Source organism: Orycteropus afer, unplaced genomic scaffold (genome assembly GCF_000298275.1).
Source record: "Orycteropus afer afer isolate SDZICR_OR568_19922 unplaced genomic scaffold, OryAfe1.0 scaffold00334, whole genome shotgun sequence".
Lineage (NCBI taxonomy): Eukaryota > Metazoa > Chordata > Mammalia > Tubulidentata > Orycteropodidae > Orycteropus > Orycteropus afer.
The window spans coordinates 2,856,178-2,867,069 of record NW_006921921.1 but is presented as its reverse complement, the minus strand read 5'-3'; the positions used below and the strand labels follow the sequence as shown (position 1 = coordinate 2,867,069).

The window sequence follows — 10,892 nt, the reverse complement described above, 5'->3', positions numbered from 1 at the left end:
GCCCATGTGAAAAACCCCAGAGTTGCCAAATTGAAAGTTTCTCAGCAGCTGGGAGTTGATTAGAAAGGTGTTGATTTTGTTTGCCACTTCTCAGCTTTAAGTTAAACTCTGATCCCATCATAGGAAAGGTCACAATGATCAACTAGATGGACAACCAGTTGTAGTTAAGTCAACTCCAACTCAGGGTGACCCCATGTGTGTCAGGGGAGAACTGTACTCCATAGGGGTCAAGAGGGCTGGCTTTGTGGAAGCAGATTGCCAGGGCTTGCTTCTGATGTGCCACTGGACAGACTCCAGCTGCCAACATTCTGATTAGCAACCGAGCATGCTAATCCTTTACACCATCAGGGACTCCTGCCTGAGTGGGTGGGTTCTAAATCTAATCACTTTGGGTCATTGAAAGAGTCAAAGGGCACAGGGACAGGCACAGAGAGGAGAGGAAAAGAGATGATGGAGACAGATGTATCTACAAGCATTGCCAGCAGCTACTAGAGGCTGAAGTAGTCAGGGTCCTCCCTCTAGAGCCCTAACCTGAATTCAGACTCCTAGCCCCCTGAACTGGGAGAATATAAGTTTCTGTACTTCAAAGCCACCCACCTGTGGTATTCATGTTATGGCAGCACCCAGTGACTAAGACATCCTCACACTTCCTGGTCTGCGACTGCGATAGTGCTTTCCTTACTGCACATTGCCACTTCCAAACTATTTCTGCCCCCTCATCCTTTAACATCCTTGAAGCACATGGTGCAATTTCCCCTCTGTTCTTCCTTGGTCCTAATGTGGCACCTGGATCACTATCTCTCCCTCTAGTATCATACCAGTCATCATCTTTGACTGATTAAATATCCTGACCAGTGACCTCTCCACCAGTCCTCTCACTGCCTGCTGTCCTCTGCTCATGGATCTCACCCCCACTTGGCCTCAGCCACCACTCCCTGGGCCACCCCCTCACTTTGTTCTTGACATTAAAGTGGACCTCTTTGGAAGTATCTATTTCAGCATTCTGCTCTCTCTAACCACTAACTTATCATTTCAACTGGCTTCTTCTTCTAACATTGTGCTCTAACCTTCTCTGACCCCCAGGGACCTCCCCTCCTTTGAGCCTGTGTCTTTCTTGTCTAAATTCCCTGCCTACCCATCGGCCCACTTTGTCGCTTGGTCCGCACTTTGTGTTAGCACAGTCCAGATGGCAAGGCAGAGTGCTGGAATTCATTCTCTCTCCCTCTGTGGTAGTTAAATTTGTATGTCAACTTGACTGGGCCTGGTTGAGTGTCTGGGCAGCTAGCTGGTGGTAGTTATTCCCCATGATGAGACTGGCAGTCAACTCCACGGTGGGATCTACCACAAGCAGCTGAGTAGTTGCCTTTGGGATGTGGTCTGCTTCCTGTATATAATGAGAAGCCTTGGGGATAGCTTAGCTTATGGCGTGCTTGGACCCTGCATGTATCCATGTTGTTGTTCAGCAGCCTGCCATGCTCTGCCGACCTTAGGATTTACAATGGACTTGCATAAATGGCCTGCCATATGGTTGGGTAACTTCGGGACTGTGCCTTTTAACTTGTCAACCTTGGGCTTGGCAGCCACAGCAGCCAGCAGCTGTCTGAGTGACGAAAAGCCTCTAGCTTCAGTGGGCCGAGAGCTGGAGGCAGAGCTGAAGCCCAAGGCTGGGGAGCTTTCACCCAGCCCCCTAGAGCTTGGCACTTTGAACTTGGACTTAAAGCCTCCAAATTGTGAAAGAATGAACTCCTGTTTGTGAAGGCCAACCCGTTTGTGGCATATTCTTGTCAGAGCGGCACGAGGTAACCACAACACCCTCCACCACGATTGCTTGGCAAAACCCTGGACACCTGGGCCCAACTCCCTGTCCTTCTGTGTCTGCCCTGAGCTGGTCACAAGTATGTGCTGCCTGGATTCCCTTTTAGGCTGTGCACACAAATGCCACCACTTCTGCACTGGACTAGGGTTGGAATCCTGGCTTTGCCATCTACTGGCTCCGAGGCCTTGGTAGAGATTCTTGATCTCTCTAGGCCTCAGTCTCCTCCTCTGCCTCGAGGAATTATTATGGGGATTACATGTGCTAATGTTTATAAGGTGTTGTTTGTATTTTATTTTTCCTCATTCTTTTCCCACCTTTCCCTCTTTTCCCAACTCTCAGTGACTGCCCCTAACTCTCAGTTGATAAGTGTGACTACCATTTCTTTAAAGAATGGGCAGGTAACACTTTGTAAACACCTGTCTCTGGACAGCTCTAACATTCCACCTTGATTTGAATGGAAATCTATCTTCCCGCACTGTACACTCACTAATGCTAGTGAACTTGGGCTCACACAGAACAAAAATAGCCCCTTTTTTGTCGTTAAAATGTTGATAGCAGCCTTTATCCCCTACCGCCACTCTTCAGTGGCAAAGACACCTGGAAGAACTAATGATGTGGATGGACAGGGCAGGGGGCGGGGTGTCTTTACTACTGTTCTCCACCCTTCTGCTCACCATGTGGAATATAGACTAGAACCTCTATCTAGGGTTGCATTAATATGCAAAATTGTGGTGGTGTTGAGAGTGGTGTGGGGAGAGCAGAGTATCTTCCTTAGGCTAGCCACCAGATCTCTACTAAGACAGAACTTGATTTTGGAATGCTACACATTATTGCTGTTGCATAGTGAATTCACCATACTTATAAAATACAGGAGAATAAGATGTGGGCAGTTGCTGTGTGGTTAATCCAAGAAGGCTTCCTGGAGGATGTGAATAACTGTAGAGCCTTGTCTTAGTGGTGCAAGACAAATATGATGGAGAGGAGGGGGTGGATTTTTTTTTTTTTTTTTTTGAAGGGAATTGGTAATATGGGGCATGAGCAAGTGAATAAACTTGGCTCAAATGTGCTGGGGTTAGGCTGAGAAATGTGGGTGACTTGTTTAGAGGTCATGAAAGTCATCCTATTGGGTCTTGAGTTTTCTCCCAGACTTCCACTGATGAAGGAAAGACATATTTCTGAGCTAAATAGTGACCTGTTTAAAATGCTATATTGGACACTTCTCTTAAATCATAGTAGATAACTGAAGCTTGAAAGAAATACTGGGATAGTAGGAACTATACACACACACACACACACGGTTTGCCAAGAAGATGCAAATATGAATATGATGTGAGTGTTAGTTTTAAACTGACCTTGTCCTCCCCATTAGGTTACCAGTTACCAGTTGCCATCAAGTCAGTTCCGACTCATGGCATCCCCGTGTGTGTCAGAGTAGAATTGTGCTGCAGAGGGTTTCCAGTGGCTGATCGCCACACCATTCTTCTGAGTGCCTCTGGGTGGACCTGAGCCTCCAACCTTTCAGCAGCCTGTGTTAACCATTTGTGCCACTCAGAGACTCCTCCCCATTAGTTATACAGAGAGTAAATGAAACAGAACCAAAAATAAATGTGGCTCAGTACTCATGACCGTAGTTGAGGAAACAGATTTCAGACTGGATATTAAAGCCCCTTAGTTGACTTACAAGTGTCACTCAGTAACACCCTTCTCTGGGTACCCTTCTCTGCTTACCTTTGAGAAGCTTATAATCCAGCTAGCCTTGGGACACTTGCCTAACCTGCATTCAGGTGAACCTCTGACCACCCATGCGTACCCAAGTCACCTCCAGATCCTATAGTCAAGAGGGCAGGCTGAGGGCTGTCAGACTGCACCTGTTCTCTTTTTTCCGCACTTTTCAATGGGAACATGGGGGTGAAATGAGCTTCACTGTCCAGAAGCCTCCTCAGTGACATCACACTATGCCCTATCCCCTAGGAGGGGGATGTGAGGCTTCTGAGGCCTGACCTCTGACCTCTGAGTGAGCCATACTCACAGTTAGGCAGACGTTGATGAGTGTGCAGGTCTTGCCATCTCCAGTGTATGTTGGCAGACAGTTGCAGACGGCCTGTGTGTGGGGAGAGGACAGTGGGGTTACTTCATAGATCAATTCTGTGAACTAGTCACAAGAACTGGCTCTCAGACTCCACTTCTATAATGGTAAGTAGAATATTCTACATCTAGCATTGCTATTATCTATTCTTCTCCACTTGTCTGTCAGTGGGTCATACTGTGGTGGCTTGCATGTTGGAAGCTATGCCACCAGTATTTCAAATACCAGCAGGGTCACCCATGCTGGACAGGTTAGAAGAGTTTCCAGACTAAGAGACTAGGAAAAAAGGCTTGGTGATCTAGTTCCAAAACTTAGCCAATGCAAACCTTACAAATCACAAGAGAACAGTGTCTGACTCACTTGCTTTGGACACGTCATCAGGAGCGATCAATTGCTAGAAGAGGACATCATGTTTGGTAAAGTAGAGGGCCAATGAGGGTATGTGAGACCCTCATTGAGGTGGATTGGCACAATAGCCCCAGTGATGGGACTCGAACATGATGGTGATTATGAGGATGATGTGGGTTTGAGTAACGTTTCGTTCTGTTGTAGGTAATGTCGCCATGAGACTGAGTCAACAACATCTATAATGATAATTGTCATACTGTATTTCAGCACATTTGGCATACTTCACTTTTTAGCACTGAAATCTCATACATACCCTATCTTTGCTGCCATCTTTTTATAATATACTTTTTCCTTTTCACTTTGTTTGGCTCCTTATCTTCTAGGCACTGATCTTTTTTTCTCTGATTGGTGAAGGGTCAGTTGAAAGGAAGCCACATCCTGCTCCCACTCATACTCCTTCCTTGCTCATGTCTACCATCTTCTCAGTCCAAATGCACCAGTGCTAAGAGATGGTCAAAGAGGGCTTTGGAGTCAAGGAAGTTACATAGGGCGAAAATACCAGTCAAATTCATTGCTTGATCAAGGAAGTTGGTTGGGGGTTTCAAGTTCAGGGAGGGGATACTGTCTGGAGGAAGTCATGTACAGGACCCCAATATCATGTGCAGACCATGCACTGTTCAGAAGTGCTCAGCCATGGGGGTTAATGGGGCTGGAATGTAGCCACACTCTGTTCACTCAGCTGTGTGCCCAGAGGAAGGGGCATCTGCCCTAAATGTGTTGTCTCAGATGTGCCTCCTATCATAGCAGGGGCTCCTGTCTGATGTCTATTTATTAGAGCTTGAATTCATTGGCAGGGTCAGCCAGGACCAAAGTGTCAGGTCTTACACTGTTCCTTCTCCTTCACCATGATGCCATTTTATTCCAGGTGAGCCCCAACCTCAGCTCAGCTCTTTACCAAGATGCCAATTAGCTGTCCCTCTTCAGCTAAGATCTTGTTCTCAGAGTTGAGCCTCGTAGTCTCCTCACTGTCTTCTAAGTCTGGAGGATGGTTAGAGGCCCTGAGCACCAAAAAGCTTACAGGTTTTCTCTACTCCATGTGTAATTTGAAATAAAAACTTGAATGAAATTGAAAATATGTATAAGGAGATTCAACTTCAACTGTTTTGATTTTCCTTATGAATATATGTATGTAGTGGCTTGAATGGTGGTTGCCAAAAAGATAAGCCTAAATCCTAAGCCCTTGGACCTGTGAATTTGGTACCTGTGAATGTAACCTTATTTAGAATTAGAGTCTTTGCAGATGCAATTAAGGATCTTGAGATGAAGTCATTCTGGACTTATGGTGGACCCTAAGAAAGAAAGGAGAGGGAGAGTTAAGAGACAGAGGTATAGAGGGGAAAGCTATGTGAAGACAGAGGCAGAGACTGGAGTGACTTGTCTACCAGCCAAGGAACAAGAAGGGTGGCTGGTGGCCCCCAGAAGCTAGGAGTGAGTCATGGAACTGATTGTCTCTGAGAGCCTCCAGAAGGAATCAACTTTGCTGATGCCTTGTTTTTGGACTTCTGTCCTCCACAACTGTGAGAGAATGTATTTCTCTTGTTTTAAGCCACCAAATTTGTGGTAATTTGTTACAGCACCCACAGGAAATAATACAATATATTCAACCAGGTGAATTGTGGGATGACATCAAAAACATCATACATGAAGAAAGCAAAAGGTCAGGAAAGGAAGAAAAGACTAAAATGGATGTCAGAAGAGACTCTGAAACTTGCTTTTGAATGGAGAGTAAGTAGCTAAAGAAAATTGAAGAAATGACAAGATAAAAGAGCTGACAGAAATTTCAAAGAGCAGCTGGAGAAGACAAACTCAATCATTATAATGAAATGTGCAGAGATCTGGAGTTAGATAACCAAAAGGGAAAAATACTCTCAGCATTTCTCAAGCTGAAAGAACTTAAGGAAAGCTTCAAGCCTTGAGTTGCAATATTGAAAGGTTCTATGGGCAAAATATTGAATGATGCAGAAAGCATCAAAAGAAGATGGAAGGAATACACAAGTCACTGTTCAAAAAAAGAATTGGTTGATGTTCACCTGTTTCAGGAGGTGGCATATCATCAAGAACCAGTAGTACTGAAGGAAGAAGTCAAAGGTGCACTGAAGGAATTGGTGAAAAACAAGGCTCTAGCAATTGACGGAATACCTACTGAGATGTTTCAACAAATGGATGCTGCACTGGAGGCACTTACTTATCTATGTCAAGAAATTTAGAAGACAACTATCTGGCCAACTGACTAGAAGAGATCCATGTATGTAGTCATACCAAAGAAAGGTGATCCAACAGAATGTGGAAATTACTGAGCAATATCATTAATATCACATGTAAGGAAAGTTAATTTTTTTTTGTGTGTGTGTGATTTGGGTGAAAGATTACAGAATAAATTCATTTTCCATACAACAATTCATATACATTCTGTTTCATGACATTGACTGTAATTCCCCACAATGTAACAGCTCTTTTCCCACTTCCTCTCCATAGTTACCTCTTCCCTGTGTCCTTCCTTCCCATGCACTCCTACATCCTGAGCTGTCTCCCTGTGCAAACACTGCCCTTCTATTCTCCCACAACTGATTGCTCCAAAGAGTGTATCTACCTGATGTAATTGTTCACTCCATATGCCTGTCTGTTGTTTGGCTGGAAGCCACAGGAGTGAATTCAGTTCCAGACCTGGAGGGTAACTAGGGGCCATAGTCTCAGGGGTCTCACTGGGCTCTATCATACAAGCAAACTTGGTCTTTTTTTTTTTTTTTATGATTTATGCAAGGAGAATGTTGCTGAAGTTTGCAGCAGTATATTGACAGGGAACTTCCAGAAACACAAGCTGGATTCAGAAGAGGATGTGGAACAAGGGATATGATTGCTGATCTCAGATGGATCTTGGCTCAAAGAAAAGAATACCAGAAAAATGTTTACTTGTGTTTTATTGACTATGCAAAAGCATTCAACTGTGTGGATCATAACAAATTATGGATAACTTTGAGAAGAAAGGAATGCCAGAACACTTAATTGTACTCATAAGGAAACTGTACATTGACCAGGAGGCTGTCATTTGACAGAACAAGGGGACACTGCATGGTTTAAAATCAGAAAGGGAGTGCGTCAGGGTTGTATCCTTTTACCATACTTACTCAACCTGAATGCTGAGCAAATAATCCAAGAAGATGGACTACATAAACACAGCAACAAGATTAGAGGAAGACTCATTAACAACCTGCAATATGCAGATGACACAACCTTGCTTGTTGAAAATGAAGATGACTTGAAGCACTTACTGATGAAGATTAAAGGTTACAGTCTGTGGTATGGATTGCATCTCAACACAGGAAAATTAAAATCCTTGCAACTAGATCAATAAGCTGCATCATGATAAATGGAGAAAAGATTAAAGTTGTCAAAGATTTCATAATACTTGATCCACAATCCAACACTCATGGAAGCAACAGTCAAGAAATCAGACTTCGTATTGCACTGGGCAAAGGTGCTGCGAAAGATCTCTTTAAAGTGCTGAAGAACAGAGATGTCTCTTTGAAGACTAAGGTACGCCTAACCCAAGCCATGGTATTTTCAACTGCCTCATATGCATGTGAAAGCTGGACAATGAATAATGAAGACCAAAGAAGAATTGATGCTTTTGAGTTGTGGTGCCGATTAAGAATACTGGAAGTACCATGGACTGCCAGAAGAACTAACAAATCTGTCCTGGAGGAAGTGCAGCCAGAAAGCAAGAATGGCCAGACTTCATCTCACCTACTTAGGTCATGTCAGAAGGGACCATTCCCTGGAGAAGGATCTCATGCTTGGTGAAGTGGAGGGTCAGCAAAAAAGGGGAAGATCCTCAACAAGATGAATTGACACAGTGGCTGCAATGATGGGCTCAAGTATAGCAAGGATTGTGAGGCTGGCGCAGGACTGGGCAGTTTCATTCTATTGTACATAGGGTTGTTATGAGTCAAAGCTGACTTGATGGCACCTAACAACGATGTGTGTGTGTGTGTGTGTGTGTGTGAGTGTTCATTTTTAAAAACAACTGTTTTTTCTTATTTTTGAGTGCTTTAGGCACTTACTTGATCTGCTCATTGGGAGACCTGGCACTGAGATCTCTGAAGGGCTCACCAAGGTTGACTGAACATTCGTTGGAGACTTGATTCGGCCACCTAATTTCTGGTGTATATAATTTCCTGCCTGGCCATTTTGCTTATTCACAATGTGACAGAGATTGAGAGAGGCAGAGCTAGCTTCCCTGTCTGCATCTTCTCAGCCTGGAGACCCCTCTCCTGCTCTCATGCTGGAGCCACCTCCCCAAACATGCTCTCTGGAGAGGCACTGTGGGGGTCACTTGTGTTAAGGAAGATATGAGAGATACTAGTTGCCCTCAAGTTGATTCCAACTCATGGCAACCCCATGTGTGTCAGAGTAGAACTGGGCTCTATGGGCTTTCAGTGCCGAATTTTTCAGAAGTAATCCCCAGGCTGCTCTTCCAAGGCACCTCTGGGTGGACTCAAAACTCCAACCTCTCTATTAGCAGAAGAGTGCCTAACTGCTCGCACCACCCAGGGACTCCATATGACTGATAGAGGGCTTGAACAGTTATCTTCTGTTGCATCATGTGCATTTCAGAGCTGCAAGCAAAAGAAAAACTGGCCAGATTCTGGGTATCAGAAAGCTGAAAGAAAGAGGAACATTTCTGGGAACGTGGTGTCTGAATTCATGTGGTGTTGGCAGATGCCTACTTCACTGTACCCTAAAGCAGTCCCATCTCCCAGGTACCCTTTTTCCTCCATTTCACCTAATTCCTAAATAATGGTTTCCCATCCTTTCAGGATTTCCTCTACAGTATTTATTTTCTGGAAGATTGGCCTGCTGACGTACTGAACATCAGCCACTGCAAACCCCGTGGAGCCCACCAGTCCAGTCCCCGACTGATCATGGGGAAGGCACAGGGCCGGGCAGGGTTTTATTCCTTTTGCCTGGGGTCATCATGAGTTGAGTGAACATACTAACAGCTAACAACAACATTTATTTTCTGCTGCTTCTCCCCAGTGGTCTGACCTCAGCCCCTTCCGTTCGGGCTGTGTTTACAGACCCTAGTGTTTTCTCCACGGAAGACTTAGGGACCCCTGGGAGGCAGAGCTCACCTGGTTGGGTCCCGTCTGTGTGCACTCTGCGTTCTTGTCACAGCCACCATGGTTCTCCAAACATGGATTAATTTCTTAAAAACAAAAGTCAACATGTGGCATGAGAATCAAGCCTCACTCTCAAGAGAAGGCATCTTGAGGGACTGACCATGATGACTGACTGAAGGAACAGATATCAACAGTGCGATTTGTTTTTCAGACAACACTGAGGTAAACACAATATGAAGTAGAGGGTGCCAGATAAGAGTTCTCCAAACAAACCTGTCTGAGACAGGCTCATCCCAGCAAATGTACAGGCTGCAGGCTGCGGGCTGCAGGCTTGAATCTGTCCCCCTGTGGAATGAATGAATATGAGCAGGGACAGCAAAGGCCTTATGTCTTGAGAAATCTTGCAATCCAACCCAACAATGATATGAATGAAGACACTTGAAAATTTGTTAAAAAAGTCATTTGCAACCATCACAATAAAGATGGTCTAGGGAAGAATCATCCTAGATGCCAAAATTAGGAGGAAGTTTAGTTGGGGAGCAGGCTATTTACTTGGTCTTACAGTTTCTCCCCACTGCTCCCCACTGATTGCTTTTTAGTATCAAGGGGAAGGAGAAGCAATTAGACAGTGGAGAAATCGGACGGGACCTTGATGACGGAGGGGTCAAAATGACCATCACAGACAAGGGACAGATGGGATTCGTGTGCCTCTGTGTGATACGTGGATATATACAACATCACTGGCGTAATGTGCTGCCCTGGATTGTGTGATCAGAATGAAATGATGAAGAAACATCAGAGAAACCCTAATTGAAGCATATACTAGCAAAATAATAATAATAATAAATAAAGAGAAAGAAAGGAGAAAGAAAAGCTGAGGGAGGGGACTATAGTCTTTTAAAATAACAATGTCATAAAAGACGTTTTCAGATTAAAGAGGACTAAAGAGACATGACAACCAAATGCAGTACCCAACTGAGGCTCCAGTACAAGGAAATATGCTGTAGAGGACATTCTGAGTCAATAGGGAAAATCAGAACACAGATGCTAATTAGATAAAAGTGTGTTAATATTACATTTACTAACCCAGTGCCATTGAGTCATTGTTCTTTAATGTCACTCAAAAGAACATTGAGTTTTAAAGGTGGTAAATCTTTATGGAAGTAGATTGTCCTATCTTCCTTCCACAGAGTGGCTGGTGGGTTTAAACCACCAACCTCCTGGTTAGCAGGTGAATATCTTAGGCACTGTGCTACCAGAGCTTCTTATTAAATTTAATGAAGTCAGTAAGTGTACTGTAGTCATGTTGAAGACTATCTTTATCCTTGTTGTTGTTGTTATTGTTATGTGCCGTCGAGTTGGCCCCAACTCATAGCAACCCCTCCTTGGGTTTCCGAGGCAGTATCACTACGGAAGTAGATTGCCCCATCTTCCTTCCGGGGAGTGGCTGGTGGGTTTGAAC

At 44.4% G+C, this 10,892-nt stretch overlaps 1 protein-coding gene across 1 annotated transcript in view; it reads right to left on the bottom strand.

Moving 5' to 3' along the window:
* STAB2 (stabilin 2) overlaps positions 1-10,892 on the bottom strand; it is a 228,909-nt gene that overhangs the window by 49,650 nt on the left and 168,367 nt on the right. The window contains exons 38-39 of the mRNA XM_007952402.1: positions 9,443-9,516; positions 3,846-3,917 (exon numbers count right to left, since the gene is read on the bottom strand). Coding sequence (XP_007950593.1) covers positions 3,846-3,917; positions 9,443-9,516 — 146 coding nt within the window. The remainder of the gene's footprint in view (positions 1-3,845; positions 3,918-9,442; positions 9,517-10,892) is intronic.